Genomic DNA, 21,471 nt, shown 5'->3' with positions numbered 1-21,471 from the left:
CTACAATCTTGCCTCTTTTCTTGTTGATGTCCTTAAACCGATCTCCACCAACCAATTCACTATCAAGGACTTCTTCTCTTTTGTGGATTGGGCGAAGACTCATCAACACAACGATGAAATAATGTGCTCTTTTGACGTGTGTTCCTTATTCACGAACGTTCCACTCGACGAGACAATAGAAATTTGTCTTTCCAAGTTATACTCTCTTCCTGACCCTCCTGCCTTACCGCGACATGTCCTCAAAACCTTGCTCGAGTTTGCAACGAAGAAAAGCCACTTTGTATTTGATGGTCATTATTACGACCAAATCGATGGCGTTGCAATGGGGTCTCCGCTAGGCCCAGTATTAGCTAACATTTTCATGTGTGACTTTGAACAGAAATGGTTGGCTAATGTAGATTCTCGTCCCTCCATTTGGTTTAGATATGTGGATGACACATTTTCTTTGTTCGACAGTGAAGCCACTGCGGCCAGTTTTCTGCATTTTCTTAACACCAGACATCCTAACATCAAATTTACAATGGAACTTGAAGAAAACCAGGAGATTCCATTTTTAGATGTCCGCATTAAGCGCAATCTCAACAATTTCACAACAACAGTACATCGCAAAACAACTTTCACTGGCCTCTACACCAAGTGGGACTCTTTCACTCCTAGAAAGTATAAAATAAATTTAATCCGCACCCTCACCTATCGCTGCTTACGCATCTGCTCGAGTTCTTCGTTGTTACAGTCGACTCTCTTCGATCTCAAGAACACTCTCCTTCAAAATGGTTACCCAAGAGGCGTTCTTTGTTATAACATTAATAATGTTTTGAACAGACAAAAGAACAGGTCTGCTGAACCTGCCACCACTGTTCCTAAGAAAGATATCATTCTTGTCTTGCCTTTTTTGGGCTTTCAAAGTGAAGCTCTTACTCGACGTGTTAAATCATGTATTAGTAAGTTTCATGGCTGTGTCAATCTTAGGGTTATTTTTCAAAACACTTGCAGGGTTAAGTCTTTTTTTCCCTACAAAGATCGTTTCAGTCGTTCTCAAAGATCAAAAATAGTATACAAAGCCAGTTGTTGGGACTGTGATTCCTTCTACATCGGCAAAACAAAAAGAAGATTGCATGACAGGAAGTCCGAGCATTTCAAAGCTCTTACACAAGTCGGCCACGCCTCTGCTGTTGCAGACCATACAATTTCTACCGGTCATAACATCAAATGGGACCATTTTGAAATCCTCGCAACTGGAAAGTCCGACATGCAATGTAAAATTAAAGAAACGCTATTAATCAGTGACTTAAAACCCTCTCTCAATGAAAACATTGGTAGTGAGAAGCTTTTTCTTTATTAATTTCTTCCGGAAGAATCGACTACCGGAAGTTACGATTTTGTTATCACACTTTTTAACTAGTCACCAGTTCCTCGCTCTAGTTTTTTAAAATTCTGTGTAACAGTTTTAACCGTCACTTCTGTTGATGTATGCTGCAACATACGAAACGTCAAGTATTAATTAAAAAGGTTTGTAACCGCTGTTTGTTTTCTTTTCCTGTTGAAGTATATCCACTAAAGTTCGGGGTGAATAATGGGCAACTTTCGATATATTAAAATTGAGCTTGAAAGAGAGGTTTAGAGGACAAAGACAAAGGAAATTTGATGATATGCTAATATCTTTCATATTCATTGCAACTTGTTTCCATTGTTTTTGTCCTCTCTGCCTCAACTATCAAGCTGAATATTGATCTTTCGAAAATGGCCTGTTATTTTAGTATAAACCACAAAAGACCTGGAACGAGTAATATCCAGGAAGACATTATGTTTTTATTCGGTTGCTAAAGGGTGACTAGTAGTTGCTAATTATCTCGACGCTAACCAATCAGAAGGGCAAATTAAAGTTTAAGCACCATTCACTAGGGCAATACATACTAAGGAATGATAATACACACAAGAACAAGATGACACGGAGACTGGGAATCGAACCCGGGCCATTATGCTTATATATTTATCGTTTATTGATAAAAATGTTAACTGCAAAATACAGGTACCTGCACAGAATTGACAACGGCAAACAAATACTGGAACACAAGAGATTTTTGGTGTATCGATAAAAATCCAAGAAACCATGTTAGGCCTAGAAGGGGCACCAAAATCACTATTGTCTTGAACGCCGCCCTATGGAAAGAAAAAAATAGGATGACAATAATTCATCAGTAAATTGTATACATACATACATACTTGACTTTCATTTCTCAAGTGAGGATTTTCAGCAACAAATTTATTCATTATTAATCAATTAATGATTAAGTGATAATTTTAATTCATAATTATAAGTTAATCAATCAATAACTCAGTCTGTCAGTCAACAGGAGAAATTTGTAATCGCGATTGGAATAAGCTACCCCCTAGAAATTAGAACTGCATGTCAAGTATCTTTCTAATTTTAAAACAGATCTGAAAATCTGGCTGTTCAGAGAGGCCTTAGATCTTTGAATTTTTATTTTTAGAATTATTATTTGAATTTTCTGCTTCATAGATTGTTAAATACTTATAGTTCCTTATAGTTCCGTTTTATTTATTTACTTATTTTCCGATCGATGTAAAGCGTGATTAGCTTAATTTGCGCTATGTAAAATTGATACTATTACTATTAATATGAACAATTTTATACATCACAGTGACTTTTTGCCGGTCGCTTGCGCATTTGAACAAGTTGAAACCAACTTTGGTTTTTTTTTTCCTAGAGCATGGGAAAATGCAAAGGCAAGCCTGCCACAACGTGTGCGGCATATTGTAAAATAAAGACTGGATTGGATTTGTAAAACATGGATTTATTTACATAAAAATGTTTTACAAATCCACCTTTTACAATCCATGTTTTACAAATCCATGTTTTACAAATCCAGTCCATGTTTACAAATCGAATCCAGTCTATGTTTTACAATATGACAACGTGGGCAGCCCTGTTTTGTTACTTTTGAAGCATACTTGATAATGTTTGTTAAAGCTGGTACCACTACCTAGGAGCGATGATGCTTCACGTAACAGAGCTGACACGTTCTCCACGTGAAATTTTCATAAATAGGCATTCCAAAGCGTTCAGTTTCTTGAATTTTAGAAATAGGGCTCAAAGAAAAGTCAATGCTATCCTCGATAGCTGGATGGATGGAGGGGAGGAATCGGTGGATGGCAAATAGGGCAAATCATTGAACTCCCTAAAGTAGTCACATCGTGCCTGCCGTGCCTGACGAAATACTGGTAAACCAAAGAATATATATTTTGTTTTTTAGTCTACAAATTATTTGCAGGCTAGATCTCCCAAGATCCGGCACTTCTTTCGTTGTTGTTTTTTTTTTAATAGTCTTTCAACACACACATACTTTATAACCTAAGATGACTTAACTACATTTACATAAAAAATGTTACTCAATCACATACACGCCTGGAAGTTACAATGCCGCAGATGCCTTATGAGCTAACAATTCAATTCAATGAAATTCATTCTCCATTTCTTATTAAAACACTCTAGCTTTTATTTTTCTTACATATATATTTCTCTGTTTCACACTTTAATTTAACTTTCTACCAAAACCCTTGAATATTTGGAAGATCCTGCACTTCTACTTTGTTCAGCTGGCCCTTGCACAAAAATTGTCTACAAGTAGTACTTGCCATCTTAACAGGAGCTTGTGAGTTGAATTTTTGCTTCCTTTACTACTATCATCTTATACTCGAGACGATATACTAACATACCTTATTTCAACTTGGAGGTCAGACATCTCCTTTCTTTCAGCAGGTTTAATTTTGTAGGTAGCCCTTCGTACAACTATCTTGATGGCCACAAAAAGGACAGAAAAATTCACCTGCAAAAGCAATGTTGATTTCATAGTGGTCCTCAGGAACGATAATAGACTATTAGCTTTTAATTTATGGATAAGAAAACTATACCAACTTTTCTTCAGCTGGGATAAAGGATGCTAGCAGTTAAAGGGTAAATCGAGTTCTTGTATTGAGTCCTCTTCCTCGCTCAAGCCAGGAAATGTAAAATAGCTGTGCTGATCACCCTCTATTGCTGTAAAATACTGTCTTTTAATAAACACTCGCCTCGATGTTACAGGAGATTCCCAAAGAATGCAACTACTAAACGCAATCGCGCATTATGGCTCTCCACTCACACACGATGAACACAGTGTATCGTGAGATTACCTATAACAAGGTTTCCGGTCTAGAACGATTTCCGGACTAAAACACTACAATTGTAGTCTAGGGAACTAAATTTCAAAGGGCGCAACTCATGACATCGAGCCGCTCGCATACAGGGGACGCCTCTGGCAGCCACTATACGGTCCATGTTTGATGTCAGAGCATAGCACCAAAGCCAGATGAAATTAGTTATGGGTCAGTTTTGAGGTCAGTTTTGAGGGGAGGCAGTGTGGCCCAGTGGTTAGGGCGCTTGCCTTGAGATCCGGAGATCCCGGGTTTAACGGGACCACTCATTGAATCTGTTCCTAGTAGTCCCTGGTTTAACTTCCCGCTGCACTTGTAAATAGCCAACTGGTTTTGCCTCCGGCCATTTGGGATTTTCAAAAGTTGTTGTTGTTGTTGTGTTGCGTCGTTTCGTTAACTGTGTTTCATTGGCCCTGAAAAGCCCCTACGGGAAGCGGTCAATTAAGTATGTATTGTATTGTATTGTATTGTATTGATGAGGGAGGAAAACCAGAGAAAAACCCTCAAGTCAAGTTGAGCTTCACTGAAACTCAGCCCACGTACCATCGCAGAGGTGGGAAGCATGGTTCATGACCAGTGCGCATGCATAACTCCCCAGAGCCGGAATGTTCTTGAAAAATTGACAAAATTTAACGCGTATGATTTGACATCCCTTAAGTGAATCTAGCTATTAAAGCCCCAACTGTTGCAAGTAATTGTAGGTATTAAAGTTAATTCGTTAAGCTCGAGGCTCCTAAGTGTGAAAATTCAATATGAGTATCGACAAGCCTTGATTAAACGTCCCCGTGTTGGATTTCATGAGAATCAAGGTGACATAGTATATTCGCAAATGGGGATCATAAGAGACAGAAACCCATAACGCATAGTGTCGACCTCTTTCATTTCTCCTTTGCCAATCAGTTCACTGTATCCTACAAATTTAGAATAGTATGTCCAATCAGATTGGCCTGATGACCACAACGCTTCTCATTCGTCTGCAACCAAGTCGTCGCACGAGGGATTGCTCGTACTTAATGCAAAATCATGAATCGAGCAACTAAGACAATACCGCCACGCTTTTCCCTCAAAAATCTAGCAGTAGCCGTTCTAAGAATAGATAATATTGAAAACTGATGTGCCGCACTTAATTTCGTCGGAGATTGAGACCTTTTTGGTTATCAGTGGACTTCTTTAAGAGGGATTAGCACAATATTTTTGCAAATATTGTGCAAATATTGTGCATGGTTCAAATTTTCTCATAGTTCAACGTCCTTAAACCATTGAATTTTGATTTTCGTTTGTTTCAGGGGTGCAGGGATGGCGCAGTGGTGAGAGCACTCGCCTCCCACCAATGTGGCCCGGGTTCGATTTCCAGATCCGGCGTCATATGTGGGGTATGTATGTATGGTGTACTCCGGTTTCCCCTCTCCTCAAAAACCAAAATTTGACTGGATTTGTGTTAATTGTTAATTTCAATTTACAGCGTCCCCAATTAGTGCTTCTGAGCTAGAAAGACTAGACACTTAAATAAAGTTCCTTTCCTTTCCTTTCCTTTCCTTTCAGATTATGATAGTGAATATTAGACAAAGAAAAATCAAGAATGAACTGAATTGAAAAATTTTAAAGCAAGAAGAAATTGGAACCGCAACATGAACCTGGCTGACATCTTCATCTTTAAAAGTCAATTTTGAATTGAGGGGTTACTTGTGATGTAAACGTTGTAGGTTAATCATTTTTGTACATTTATTTGTTGTGCAAGAGGGCTGAAACCGTAAAAAAATATTTTTTTAGTATTTTTATCAATACGCTGTTAATTAAAGGTCTACGACTCACCAAAAGAATGCATGCCACAGGACCAGCAAAAGCCCAAATAAGCCGATGAGAAAGCCAACAGCTGTAAAAGGAGAATAAAAACAATGATTTACTAAATATCCGCGCTGGTACAATTTATTTTATTAGATCGATTTCTTGTTTGCTCTCCTCGCATCGCGTCAACCGAACAGGAACCTTTCGAGTGCTCTCAACTTGAATTTTTTATTGACTTTTTAATACACAGGCAGGAGTGTTTTTAATTATGATCAGATATTATATATATATCTGTTAAAACATTTGCTGCGCGCGTTTATCTGGCTTAAAATACTCCCCCATGTTCAATAGCCGTTTTGACCAATCGTGATGGAAAAAGACTGTTCCTTCGTGAAAGGCGTTCTAGCTCAGTTCGTCTGGGAATCGAAAAACACCCGGAACAGTGAAGAAAAACTAATTACCTAGTGTTACATAGGAAGACGCGCCAGTCCAGTTCACCTGGAAATGGAAGAAATGTAATTCAGCGATGCATAAAACTGTATTCAGGTCGACTTTGCTAAAATTCAGTCATTGGATTTAAATATCGCGAAAATGAATGTTGAGAGCTTGAACTTCTGGCTGACGAAGCATTATATAATGCCAGTAGTGGCATCCCCAGGCTTTTAGGTTTGTTGGGTATATTACTACTGTACTTAAAACAACTTAATAACGTGTCTAGAGAAATTCATCCGATTGGTCAAAAGGGCTATTGAATATGGATGAGTATTTTAATGTCTAAAGGCGGCCAAGATCAACAGTGGTGAAAACGCCACAAAACGGCACACGTTCGTGCCTTTTACACTAGAGCACGTTTTACGCCGTCCTCTGCAAAACAATTAATTAACAACGTGAAAAAAAAAAAAAAAAAAACGAAAAAACAAGAAAAACAAAAACAAAAGTGTTGTGAGGACAATTGCTTTGCAATAATGAGCAAACCACTGTTTTCCTCTCAGCATCACAAGCGCCGTTTATGCTGGCTTTCATCTCGGATAACTCGCAAAGATAACTCTTCTCTTTAAGGACGATGCCTACTATTGTTATTGCTCATACGTTCTGCGCATCTCGAGATACACGGATTTCCTATGGCTGATGCTTATTAATACTGGGATATTTTTTCGCGGTTCAAAATTATGCGCAGAAAGCAGAACCTAGCAAGTGATCTCGGTATCCAAAAAGAAAATTGGGGGTAACCATGCATTTTTCAGAGATAATTAAGATTCAATTTGGCAAAGAACGCCATACATTACTTTGTATTTTAAAGCTTTTTGCGATTATTGTTGATTAATTATCTTCGAAAATGCGTGGTTACCCCCAATTTTCTTTTGGATCCAATAACACTTGTTAAGATCTGCTTTTCCCACATATTCAGTAAACCGTGCAAAAATGCCTTTGAATTAGTAGTCACCGTCCTTAAGGTGATTCCTTGGTTTTACATTGCGCAATCCTACTGCGCATAATTTCTTGCGTCATTTTCGCGCGCAGTGGTGCGGGCACATAGATAAAATGGCGGATTTTCATTGACGCCAAACCTAGTCCATCAAGGAATGATAACGAGTACGGTGACCGCCATTTTTTATTTCATATATTTGCTGAGAACGTTGTCTTCTTGTAGTAATGAAAAATCAGCAAAAATTTATGGCCAGTTTTTTTGGAAATTTCATAAAATTATACGGAAATGAGTCATAACAGATAGAACAGCCCACACTAAAGTTAAATATATTTTGGAGTGCTAAGTACTCACAACGGTATTCAAAAACACGTGCTCGAATTAACTATAGAATGACACCACGCTTTGCGTTATACGTTGCGTGATTACATTTATAAAATCGAGCTAAATTTGACCAACCTTGGGGGCGCGCGGCAATTTCCCTTTTCACGGTTTGTTTTTCTCATTTGCATTACAATGTAATCTAACGTGGATGCGAGGCAATTTCGGGTTAAAACTACAAAATAGCCCGAAATTGCCTCACATAAATGCTAGATTATATTGTAATGCAAATGAAAAAAACTAACCTCCAAACGGGCTATTGTCAAAGTAGCTCAAATAGCCGCATTCGTCAGCCCCGTACCTTGGAAACGAGCACTGTGACTCCCCTTCTTTATTAGGTTTTTATAATCTCCTTAACATGTTACAACAGTGTGGGAAGTTTCATTGGAAATCTGTGACAAGTTCTATTTCTGGGGGGTCACCTTAAAGGGTTGGTACAGCTACGGAATTCGTACTTATGTACGTCAATTCAGCAGAAACAAAAGGAAAACCTGAAAATTTCAGGTTTGAACGGGAATTGACCCATGAACTCTGCGATACCAGTGTAGTGCCTTACCAGAGAACTATAACATCAGCTTGGATTTTTCAGAATTTACTTTTGTTAGTATTCAGTGACCTAAAATACTAACCTTTCAAGTGTTCAAATACCGCCTAGTACATTACACGACTTTTAGTATATTCTACGCAGTTCGCTATTGCTAAGCCAATGGTGTAATGCCGAAAGAAAAAAATGAAATTGAAAACTTAAGATGGTCGAGGGTTGATGATACAATGTCAGAAATGATTTCCCAAACTGTGCAATCATTAAAACCTCTTTATGGAAATTAACGAGGGAAATAATACTCCAAGTCTCCGAGGGAGGCGCCTCCTTATAATTCCGATATAGAAATTAGTTTCCGCAGTATCCGAACTGTCATATCTTAAGGAACAAAAGATTAAATGAACAAGCAAAAATAATGACAACAACAATAATTTGAGTCTTTACGTACAAGTCACTCCTGAGAAACGTCTGGTGAAAAATACTTGAAATGACTGCTACAACAAGCGCGGGAAGTCCTACAAGGATAATTTAAGCAAACATAGTGACGACTCCAGAATGAGTAGAGCATATGGCCTTCGTCTCAAAATGGTGGGAAATATCTTGCGTAGGCGTAATGCTGAGTGGTTCGGAGAATGAATTTCCAGGCAGATACTGATCTCGTACCCAGAGTGAGATCTGGGTGCGAGAGGCCTGTTTCTCAAAAGCTCCGAAAGCTATTCTGGCTCGACAAGCAATTCGTTTTATACATGAGGCTCTGGCTCGGATACTGAGGGCAACCTCAATCCCACGCAATGACTTCAATAAATTGATTGATTGATTCGTGAAGATCTACTCATTCTGAGAAACTAATCTTTCGACATGTTGTCAAAAAACAAAAACGAAACAAAAAATAGAACATATATAAAATTTCATGACTTGAAACGTTTTTCTTTTGAAGATACAAAGCGTCTTATGTGACCCGAAATACGCCCAAAAAACTTTCGGGACTTTCGAGAAAAGACCCTCTGTCCCGAGACCTTCTGCCTTCTCAGTGGTCCCGAACCCACCACGTTTTGTAAATAAACAATAAACAAAACAACATGACGACGACCACGAGGTAAACCTGATCACGACGCAAGTACAAATATGACCCATTGAAGAGATCGACGGTATTGGCTGGAATTTGCGAGGTACTAAGAGGGGCAATAAACAAAGGATGTTACATTATACTCACCCCATGCGAAAAAGCCATAAATCCGTAGTCGACCGGTGACACGGAAAACTTTCAGCATCCCACGCAGAAGATTAATTCCCTCAACCAACATCCAGCAAAATGACACCAATTGAAAATAATAAAGAAGAAGGGCGATGGCAAAGCAAAGTTCCTATACAAAACACACACACACACACAAAAAACCAAAACATGGTAGAATCATCAACAATTCTCGAGAGTACTATCACATAGGATTTACAATGGCAAGCTTACGGCTCGCAGGATTTAGTGACTAAATTTTTATTCAGATCTTCTGCTGACGTTGCTTCATCTTTATCCAGTGCAGTTTTTTTTTTGTGCAGCTTTACAATTGCTTCGTCCCTACTCGTTATACAATTTCATGTTTACCCAGAAATTACTTCTAAACGAAACGAATGAAACAATCGTAACGAAAATTAAAATGGCTGTCTGGAACACATATTTCGAGTTTCAGGCAACAGTTCAAACGTTGAAAAAGCGCTAATTAGGCTGCACAGTTTAAAAAAAAAAAAAAAGTTGCAATCCATTTTAACCTTTTTAACTTTGCCCATCTCTGCTTTCTTTACAATTGCTGTTTTTTGTTTTCACCTTCACCTATCCTTCGCATGCCAGGTGGCACATAGGGCCTCCACAGAAGCTTTCCATGTCTGTCTGTCTACCGCAACGCCCCGCACCTCTTCCCACGAACCCCATCCTCCTTCTTTCATCTCCCTCTCAACGGTCCTTCTCCACGTTGTCTTTGGTCTCCCCCTCTTTCTTTTTCCCTCCGGTCTCCAATTTAACGCCGTCCTTGTATCGCTCGCTCTGTCCTGCCTTAGAATGTGGCCAATGAACTTCCATCTTCTTCTCTTCACTTCCTGACCCACTGGTGACATTTCCGCTCTGGCTAGTAACTCTTTGGTGGTGATGTGATCTTGCCAACGTATGTTGTGAATCTTCCGGAGGCATTTGTTTTGAAACACGTTGAGAACGTGTTCATCGCTCTTGGTCATTTTCCAGGTTTCACATCCATACATCAATACAGGCAAGACGAGGGTCTTTTACAGTTTCATCTTCGTTCTCTTTGAGATGCTCTTGGAGTTCCAGATCTTAATTAGCCTAAGATATGTCCCTCTTGCCTTTGAAAGTCTGTTCTGTAAGTCCTCCATCCCACCTCCTTCTTTATTGACTTTGGCACCAAGATAGGTTCATTGTTTTAAGTACTTATTTTTACGTTTGGCTTTAATTGGTTGCCAGTTCCCAGTTGCGGAATTTTCGTTCTTTAACGTGCTACAGGGTGATGACCGTACATTGAACGGGGGTGAGACGGGGCCTAAGGTATATGATTATTTTCCGAGAAGACTTGAAATTCTAACCATTTGATGGTGTCATTACAATGGCGGAACTTTCACATCATTTACTTTAATGATAAAAAAAAAATGCACACAAACCTTGATCTTCACCGATGGGTACGCAAGGAGGAAAAAGGAAATGGCAAAAACCTCGGTTGCAGCGAGATTCATATGAATAGAAGCTGTCTCCGTCCGTTTTCTGTTCATAAAGAAAGCAAAGCGTTAAAAAATGAACGGCTTTACGACTCTTTTCTCTGTTTGTAAGAGCCAGAAGCGAACGAAATCTCAATTTTTTCTCCGCTTCTGGGATAGAAACGCCTGCTGTATTGGTACAAACGATCGGTATCTGAGAAAGAAATCCGCTATAGAGCTCTTTTCAATTGAGTTTCGTTAAAAACACCAAAGTAATTACTTCGACCAACCACAGTGCAAACAGCGCAATGAGCCAATCCAAATTCGTAGCAATTCCATGTGACTTTGGTTAAAGCGCGGGAAAAATTGCGCTTGCAAGTGGCGATTGGTTTTGGCTTTCCTTCTCATTGCTTGATAAACTGGCACGAGATCTTTCAACCAATCACTAAGCGTAGGAATTGCAATCGCGTTATTACTTTCGACAGTCGTTTCAGAACTTCTCTAAAATGGGTCGCTTCAGTCTCTGTTATTGTTCGGGTACATTCAAACACGACTGATAGTCTAAGATGGCGACCAATAAACAGCAACAAAGAGACCGGCCCCTAAAAGATATTTCTATAGCGAGGAAATTGAAAAAAAGAACGACTGATAACATCTTATAACATATCACGGACACATTGCCCTTACAGGCTTTTTTACTACAAATTATCACAGAGCTCTGCATTCATGGTTGATTGACAAATCATCTTCATGTGCCTAGGGTACCTCGCCTTTTATAGTGCGTCTTTGGAGATTGAAGTGAGACTGGGCTGGCGTAGCAAAACATACTGAGGTTGGATCAGAAGCTGATAACAAACGGTACCAGGATGTATTTGTGCGACACTTCGCCTTGAGCGCGCGTGTACCACAAGGCCTTCTGGGAAAAGTATACAAAAATTTCGTTTTATCAACGGAGTTGACTATGTAAATCGACCACCGTACACAAATTCTGAAAGCTGACGTTTCGAGCGTTAGCCCTTCGTCAGAGCGAATTCAAAGGGCTAACGTTCGAAACGTCAGCTTTTAAAATCTCTGTACGGTGGCCAACTTACATTATCAACTCCGTTGATAAAACCAAATTTTTGTATACTACTTCCCCACCGACGCAGCACCACAGTTTCTTCAGAAACTACCCCCTTCATTCTTCTGGGAAAAGAGCACCTTTCAAGTGAACATTTCGTCAGTTTGTAAAATTTCGGCCAAATCTTGCAAGGACTCCGCAATGAACTATCGCAAGACAAAGCTAGGTTGGTTGAGACCTGATAAAAACATTTTTGGTCGATTCTTGCAGGAAATACCCTTAGCCTTTTCCACCTAAGGTCCCGACCAAAGTAAAAAAGAGTCCTACCTGATAGAGTAAAATGTCCAGAACAAGATAACGTAGCAGACAAGAGCGACTAAGCATCCCAAAATTGATATTGTTGTTAATGCAAGCGCGTGGTCGCCTGAGATGGTATCGGATTCCTGTTTAAAGGAAATGAAGATCACAAATAGGCCATTTTAAAAAATACCACAATGGTCCCAAGAGAAAATAAAAACACTACTTGTGCAAAATTTTGTAGGGCAAATAAAGAGTTTTATGGCATTTTTGAAAGTGGCCTATCACGTATCCAAAATTTGCACCAACTAGCGCTCGAATTGGATAGGCTCTCTGTGACGTTCTGTGATCATTGACCAATCACAATGCTTGGCTTGTTATCTGTTTTTGCACTTACGTACATCTTTTGCACTGTTACCTAAAAACTGAATTTCCCTTACCCAATCAGAATGGAAAATGTTCAATGCATATAATTCTTAAGAAAATGATTGTTTTTTTTTTCCTGAAGACTGTAAACTTCTACCGCGAAATAAGCGGACTTTGCCAGTTTCAAACCAATTTTACCTATTATTACGGTCGCTTTGGGTATGAAACGTCTGCTTAGTAGGCGTGGTCCAGCGTTAAATCGTAGGATTTATAATTGATTTCGACACTTCAAATTCCAATTAGATGCATCGCTATCTGGACTTTCGATGATCTTTAATTCTAAGACGATTCATTTGATTGCCACCCATAGGTAGGCCAGGTTGTCGTTTTGAATTGGCACCGTAAAAAGATAAAATGATTGACGTTTCTAGCGTTAGTTATTCGTCAGGGCGAATTGACGATGAGCTATGGAATTCACTCTGAAGAAGGGCTAACTAATTCGTTCTGACGAGGGGCTAATGCGAGTGAAGCGCACATTAGTGTTCTCACCACTGCGCCATCCTTGCTCCAAGGAGGAATGCTATAATTGAACACCCACCAACAAATAAAGCAAGAAACAAACCCATGTTTTATGTTAAAACAAATCAACTTACGTAGGCTCCATGTACGTCCATTAACACAGCATAGCTTGTCATATGGTAACAATGACACACAGTATGTGAGACATATTGCTGATGTATGACACATCCAAAAGTAGACCACGAGGGTGGACTGCAGAGAAAACATCAGATATTATTTTGTGTGTTTGATTCACGTGATCATCCGCCATAATCGAAACAAATGAGATTAATAAATAACGCCAACGTAGCCACCGTTTTTTGTTTAAGGACACCAAAGTGGCTGCCTAGCCTCATGTGAAAACAAAAAGATACTTGCGTTACAAACTCATCAATATTCATGAGATGACAACAAGCATACACGCATTATTACGGAAATTGGGCAATATGTAAGGAATGACCGTGGCCAGGAGCTCATCAAGCTCCTGCTGTTGTGCAATTTGAAATATTGAAAAGTAAACTTTCGGCCTTATCATGCGTTCACTCATTGGTATGGAATCCCCTGTAGAACTCACAACTATCAGTTCCCACACCCCTGTAGCTCATTTCAGAAGCACATGACGTTCAAGCGTATAACATGCAACTGTTTATCTCGGAACAAAGCTGGGAATTGTAGGACGCCAATTTTATGCCCAAATATGGACAAACATAAGATCGAAGCTACACGCGCGGTTAAAAAAACAAGCTAAGTTACATCCACATAAGCAAATTTTTCAATTAAAAAATCCCCAGCTCTGAATCAGAGTTAAACGCTTCAAGGTCATAAGCTTCTGCTTATATTGTATCAAGCAGATGGACCTACAAACATCAGCAGAAGACTACAACCCACATGTTTAGATTCCCGATGGAATGCTTCCCATCAAATAATTATCACGTTATAAGTTTTTAGACTGGCTTTGGGTAGACTTTTGGCCGGAAAAGTTCGTTCCGTGACAGATCCATGACTTTCAAAAGAATATGACATAAGACAGCGATTCCCTCTTAATTGGCCCTATTCCGATGCTAATTATTTGAGATTTATTATTAGTTCCGTGGCGTACTGCGCGGTTATTTCAAAGACAACACCTTATTGGTCAGATGGTGTGAAAGTGGACTGCGCAGTCATGGGGACATCAGATAACAGTAACCCACGCAGTACGTGAGCGATCTAAAAATAGATTTCAATAGTTATCATGAGGCACAGGGTTTCGCGCTCTTACCTGTTATTCTCTTGACGATTTTGCATTCGGCACGAGCAATCCCTCGTGCGCCTACTTAGTTTCGGATCAATCCGAGGCGTTGCGGCCATCAGAGACAATGTCACAGGCCATTATTTGGCGGGGGATATGTATTTTAAATTTAGATAATATCGCAAACTGATTGACCAAGGCCAAACAAAAGAGATTGACACTTCTGGCTTTTGGACTTCTGACGTCAGCCTAAACATTAGTTCTTACCGGGAAAGTTAGTGTAGTAATTAATTCATTAACTAGTTTAAAAGATACTTACTCCGTGTTAACATCGAGGAAAACACAGTTTCTAGAATCTCTGCCATTTGCCTACAAATGAAAACGAGGAAAACATTCATTCCACGTCATAGAAGGTAAATTGGAACATTTTCTAGTATCAAAAGTTTTTTCCACGCACCCTCTCGCTTTCAGATAAATACATGCTCATGTCTTTAATTGTTGTCAATTTTCCCTGATGGCTTGATTCCTTAGTTTATGTCAGGCCTCGTACACGAAACTCCACTTGTAACCAAGAGAATATGAGGTAATAGAGCGAATAGACGAAATCGGTAATGTACTTCCAGGAGTTAAGATTCTTTGTGTATTATATTTGCATTATAACGTAGAATTCACATTAGAATGATATGAATTTGCTGCATCAGTAAGGGTGCTTTCGATTAACCTAATCCGGTCAAAAATAAGGGCACTTTCCTTTGGTACTATTCCGGAATAGGAATACACGGAATAGACGGTATTCGTGTTCTTTTGGAACCTATTCTATTTTCGGAATAAATGTACTATGTACTATGCCGTTCATTCTGCCCCCGAAAGCAGAATGAACCGAATGACCGGAATATGGTTCACTCCGAACAGGCAGAATATGCGTGCTTTTGGGAAAGTTTTGGCGGGAATAATACGCGGCTGGCTCGTTGCCTGCCGGCGGAAGGAAAAGTGTAAAAAAATTATTGGAATAGCGATCCAAAATGTCTACCGTAGATGTGGGTGTGCTGGCCTCTCAACTGTTTCTTTACTGGTGCTAGAATGAGAAGAGCTGTCAGTTTGTGTTAATAAAAACAGTGCCCTTGCCTGGTCAAAAGAAATGACGTTGGCACTAAGTGGTTTTGCGCAAAAACCACGAACCTTTTTGTGTGGGATTTCCCCAAGCGTTGTCAGGACCGACGATATTTCTTTATTTATTTGTATACAAGAGCGAAGTGTTTGTCACGTGGTGTCTATTAGGAAGAGAGGGACATTGGAAATGAGAATGACCCTTTTAAAGAGTGTTTGTGTGTGGCGGCCATTACTCTTCTCGGCTGTTGTTTGGCGAATTTCGCCTTGTTTTCTCGGCGCGAGTAATTTACAAGGTAAGGAAGAATTCACTAGTAGTCTTCACTTTTACTCAACAAAGCTAACTGTTACCGTAAATTTTGCGTTAATTGCGAATACCATTTTGCCGATATCATTTTGTTTTGCCACAACAATACCATGATCAGGTTAGTTTTTACTTTATTTTGTAATAGTTGTCACCAATGTTGCATTTCTCAGCAAGGCTATATAAGCAATTAACCACTACAATGATAAACGAAGAAAAGTTGAGTGAAGTACTTGTAAACACTTTGAAATAAATTTCAGTTTTTGTTACTCTCACACAAAACGAGTAACGTTTGAAAATATGTTACTTAGTAGGTTTTACACGCCTCCAAATTGCATTCATTGTGAGCTTTCAGAGAGCAAAACTGACAATTTATGTTTAGATATTTCTGGATTTGTAGTAGTTCTTTATTTCCGCTGATGAATAAAAGCAGACGGCATTTACATCTTTGTCGAGTGCAAATATTTCACGAGTCTCTGAAGTGGTGTGTTCACGCCTGAAGCGCTTTGACTGTAACACATTTTGGCATTTGGTGGCTGAGAAACTCATATGCTCAAATGCACCCAACTGTAATGCGTCACAATCCCTAACCTGCAAAATGTTTACTTCATTGACTCTTAACTCTGTCAATCACCGCCCCCCTCCTTCCCCCGTGATAACTTGGGGCCATGTGTAGCTTTGTCTGCTGACTGGGAAATACACAAACCACAGTTAATGGCATTTCCCATGGTAGATAATCCCAAACTGTATCACATTTAACTTTTGGTATTCCTCGTCAACCAACGGCTACATTGGATTTCTGAATTTGCTATTGTCAGAAAAAATGTCACGAAGGAAAACCATTTAAATGGAGAATCGTGATTGGCTCTTATACCTTGGACATCAAAACACCCCCACATTTAGAGAGGTTTTCAATTGAGTGTCGAAAGTAATTAGCTAATTGCTTTGGTTTTGCATTACTTCACTCAGTGATTGGTTCATAGTTCTCGCGCCATATTTTCAACCAATCAGAAGTGAAACCAAAACCAATCGTGGCTTGCCTGTGCACATTTTCCTGCGCTTTGTGACGGCTACATGTAATTACTTCGAGTTTTGATTGGTTTGCTGGATTGTCTCCGTGCTTTTTGATTGGTTTTACGGCACTCAATTAAAAGTCGCTTTAATGTCATGGGTGCTTTGTGTGATCCTTTTGACGAATCCTCAAATAGACCTCTTTCATAATGGCGGCCAAATAAAATATTTTTTGGTTTTAATGCTAATAAGCCCTACTAGCCTCGCTACGACGAGCAAATTTCAAAAGAATATTTGTTTCAAAACGAGGGCAGTAGGTCTAATTAACATAAATACAAAAGAATATAAAGTAGGTCGCCATTTATGAAAGTGGTCTATATTTACCACGGGAAATTTACCTCGGGGAAATATTGTTAACACACACCAAATACAGTTTTCTGTCGTAAAAGAGTCACTTACATCGACAAAAACAGCCCCGTGTAACCGCACCCTAAGAGAGCTACGGTGCTTACTATTTAGCAAAAAAATTCGGAAATTTTGGTTGAAAGTCAAATGGGATAGTAAGGGTGCTTACCATTTGTCAAAATAAACCGGTTGGGACGACCGATGAATAATGGCAAGGGTTTCTTCAAAATAAGCAAACCAACCGAACGAGATGGTAATTACCATTTGCAATTCGATTTCCCGTAATTGTTGTCGGCTGATGAGAGACTGGAAACTGGAAAGTTTAGCAAATGGTAAGGAAATTTCCGCCGTTCCGTTCCGAACGGAAAAAAAGAGGACTACCTCTGGAGGTAGTCTACAATTTCCGAACGGTTTTCCACAAAAATGTCCGTTCCATTTAACTTTCAACCGAGATTTCCGGATTTTTTTGTTAAATGGTAAGCACCCAAATTGAAAATCCATTTGGAAATTGTAGAGTACCTACAGAGGTAGTCCTCTTTTTCCATTACGAACGGAACAGTGGATTTCCTTACCATTTGCTAATTTTTCCAGTTTCCAATCTCTCATCAGCGGAAAACAATTGCAAATAGTAAGTGCCATCTCGTTGGGCTGGTTTGCTGGTTTTGGAAAAACTGTTACCATTATTTACCGGTCATCCCAACCGGTTTATTTTGACATAGCAGCTTGGGATTTTTCGGAATCTTTACTCGACATTTATCACTATTACAAGATAAAATGTATTACATTTACTGTAATGCTAATCCTCAACGTTTATTTGACTAAAATCCCACAAAAGTACGCATTGCGGACCTATTTTTTCAATTAAATCGACATCAAAAAGAGCTTGTGGGAATACATTTGAACCACGCAAAGTACTCATAAGTGCAAAAAATTCTTCGTCATCTTCCCCCTTAAGGTTTTTAGCAAATTAAGCAAACCGAAAAATTGCGAAAACCGCCAAAAAACTGGTACTTATGGCCATATTTCAACATTTCGTGTTCCGAACTTTCGGGAAACTTTTTCACTCGCCATGCCAACGCAATTTGCGTATGTGGAGATACATTAGTTCTCAGGTAACCGTCGTTAATAGTATTCCGTTTTCAGAACATATGTTCTTTTGCAAATTTATCTTCGTTGTATTCTGTTATTCCTAATCCGGAATGAGAATAGCCAGGATACTCTAAAGAGAATGCGTCCTAAGTATATGTGGAGTGATGTTGCCGTTGTCTGGCGTTTTAAAGCAACAAGGATAGTAAAGGTATGTTTAAAATAGCGTTTCAACTCAGTATTTAACAACTTCAACGCGAATCTCCATAAAAACGAAGGATTCCTAACTTCTATTCCATGTACTCCTATTCCGGAATACGGTCAATCGAACACACCGGAAGTTAGCCGATTTGGTCCAGTCAAGCAATAGGGTATTTGCATGATGACGCCATTTGACTACAGTACCAGAATTCTTCAGGTTCTATTTGTCTCATGCTGATTAGAGCCATTGCTATTTTTCCCCTGTTGGGAATACAAAATTTAAGTAAGAAAAGAAAAACAAACTGAATTCTGGTAGTTTGTAGTCAAATGACGCTATCGTGAAAGTTGCCTTTTCCATTCATAAAACCGTATTCATAAATGGCGGCTAAGTAATTATTCTTTTGTCTTTGTTCTAATCATCCTAACTAGCCTCGTAAACACGAGCAAAATTAAAAAGAATTTTTTTTTAAAGTGAGGCTAGTTAGGATGATAAGTACTAAAACAAAAGAATAATTTCTTGACCGCCATTTATGAATACGGTCTATGCACCTTGCTCAACGCACCGGAAAATGCACTCGTACAACTCGCAATTGCTTTTGGTTATCTTTTGGCCAAAATAATAGCGCAAGACTTTATAGGCAATCCCTTATTTTTGCAATCGAGGCCGAGGCACGTGTGAGTCGATTGAAAAGCGCTCTATCTTGACCAAACCCAATACCAACTTAAGGATCATCATTGAGACCGTTTCCTGTACCAAGTTGCTCTTACCTTTTTAGTTTGAGACAAATTTATTACCACAGGCACACTCAAATTATTGAATCTGCTTCCGTTGTTGAACAAAATGGTGCTCGAAATAAGCCCTGAGTTCAAGACCCTGTTGAATTAATAACGAAAACGGAAAATTATTTGATCGATGAATGAATTGTGTGGACTGACAACCAAACTTAATGCTTGAGTCCACTGGAACTGTACGTCAGATTCATCTTGTATTTTTTCAGAAGATTTCTTCAGTATGCACAATATACAATCTGAACAGTTCAAGATTCTGATTCATATAGATCAGTGATCTAAATGTGTATTAGCAAAACATTATTTCTTTTGTGGCAGAACGTGGTTAAGGTCTGTGACGTTTAGTTCAAGCAAAACTCACATTTCATTGTGAACATTTCGCTCGTTTTAGACGGTCTTTATGGCATTTTCCAACTGCTGAGTAAGAGCGCCCTCTTAAAATTCGAAAGAAGCAAAAACTTGCCTTTTAGCTTGAGGATCCGTTTCTGTAGTAACGTCTGGAAGCAAGAGGCTTGTAATGGAAACTCCATCTGTGTAAATTAATAAACACGTACAGTAGAGGAAATGTCAGCTAACATATAGACAGAAGAGGAATGATACCATGAGAGGGCATTCTTAACCAGCACTTGTGCATCACGACAAGCTTATTTCTCCAATTTCAGTGACTGGGGAATGGCCACCAAATGAAGCGAAACGTAAAAAATAACTACTAGAAATATTGAACAAATAGGAAAAGCTATAGAACCCAGATTTAAGACACAGACTTGACATATTCGACCTAATAATCAAGAAAGTAGTAATGGAGAAGGTTGGCACATGTTTCATTCTCACGATCGTTTCAGTGGATATTGCAATTTCAGTTAACATTGGGGAATTAAAGCAGGCGACGTTTTTGAGCCAAGAACGGCAACCGAAAGTAAGTTGTTCTCATTTTTAAGTTGCCTTGACAGTACCATATTTACTGTTCTACTTATTCCTCCAAAATTAGAGACGACTGATTTCAAAATCTTTGAGAGCCCACTGCCCTGGTATGCGAAATGTTCATAACCGACCGCACATTTCATCCGACCTTTAATTCCGAGCTCCCCCCCCCCCCCCCCTTCCCCTCCTTTTCCCCATTTAAGCTGCGAAAAGTGTTGTTTAAGGCCATTAATCGCTTTTTTTTATCATTCTTGATAAACGGGAAAGGGGTTGCCTTAATACAAGGTAAAAGGGATCTGACTGTAACGATAGATAGAAAAAGAGTGCATGGGAATACATAATACTGAACTAAGAAGAGGAACGCGAGCAAAGTAATAGAAAGGGGAAGAAGGAATGACTCAAGAAAGTACCGAAAAATTATGGGGAACAGCTATTTGTCTTTTGATGCCATTCGCACCTGCATGTTGAGCTCTCCATATTAGTGAAGCTGGTAGATTGATAGTGTTGGTCGTTCCGCTGTCTTGCGGGAATGTTACAGAGTTTGTATGGTTTTGCGATGAAACGGGCGGTAGTATATCCACTCCAAGAGCTGTTAATAAAAGGTCCATGTTATATTAACCTCAGTACGAAAAGACTCAGCAAGGATAGTTAGTGGCAACTAAAATACAAATTGAAATAACTTAATTCAACTCTCTCAAACGGACATCTCGTAGCTAACATTCTACACATGAATGAAGGGGTAGTTTCTAAAGAAACTGTGGTGCTGCGTCGGTGGGGAAGTAGTATACAAAAATTAGGTTTATCAACGGAGTTGATAAAGTAAATTGACCACCGTACAGAGATTCTAAAAGCTGACGTTTCGAGCGTTAGCCCTTCGTCAGAGCCCTTCGATTCGCTCTGACGAAGGGCTAACGCTCGAAACGTCAGCTTTTAGAATCTCTGTACGGTGGTCAATTTAATTTTTGTATAACATTCTACACAGCCTATCAGTGATTGTAACTCAAAACTTGCACACATATTGTTCACAATAACAGAAACTACAGTTTTACGAAATCTGCGATTTTGACAATAAAAGGATAATGTTGATAATGAAATAAAT

General features: G+C 39.2%; 1 protein-coding gene across 1 annotated transcript in view; it reads right to left on the bottom strand.

Annotated features, from left to right (window-relative positions):
- The window catches only part of LOC137984015 (adhesion G protein-coupled receptor E3-like), a 38,049-nt gene that overhangs the window by 4,243 nt on the left and 12,335 nt on the right, over window positions 1-21,471 (bottom strand). The window contains exons 7-18 of the mRNA XM_068831226.1: window positions 20,830-20,961; window positions 19,915-19,981; window positions 19,431-19,536; window positions 14,868-14,917; window positions 13,416-13,533; window positions 12,427-12,542; window positions 11,007-11,106; window positions 9,559-9,709; window positions 8,794-8,860; window positions 6,025-6,085; window positions 3,739-3,848; window positions 2,034-2,160 (exon numbers count right to left, since the gene is read on the bottom strand). Of these exons, the coding sequence (XP_068687327.1) occupies window positions 2,034-2,160; window positions 3,739-3,848; window positions 6,025-6,085; window positions 8,794-8,860; window positions 9,559-9,709; window positions 11,007-11,106; window positions 12,427-12,542; window positions 13,416-13,533; window positions 14,868-14,917; window positions 19,431-19,536; window positions 19,915-19,981; window positions 20,830-20,961 (1,205 nt within the window). The remainder of the gene's footprint in view (window positions 1-2,033; window positions 2,161-3,738; window positions 3,849-6,024; window positions 6,086-8,793; window positions 8,861-9,558; window positions 9,710-11,006; window positions 11,107-12,426; window positions 12,543-13,415; window positions 13,534-14,867; window positions 14,918-19,430; window positions 19,537-19,914; window positions 19,982-20,829; window positions 20,962-21,471) is intronic.

Source organism: Montipora foliosa, chromosome 13 (assembly GCF_036669935.1).
Source record: "Montipora foliosa isolate CH-2021 chromosome 13, ASM3666993v2, whole genome shotgun sequence".
NCBI lineage: Eukaryota > Metazoa > Cnidaria > Anthozoa > Scleractinia > Acroporidae > Montipora > Montipora foliosa.
This window is presented reverse-complemented; position numbering and strand designations above follow the sequence as displayed.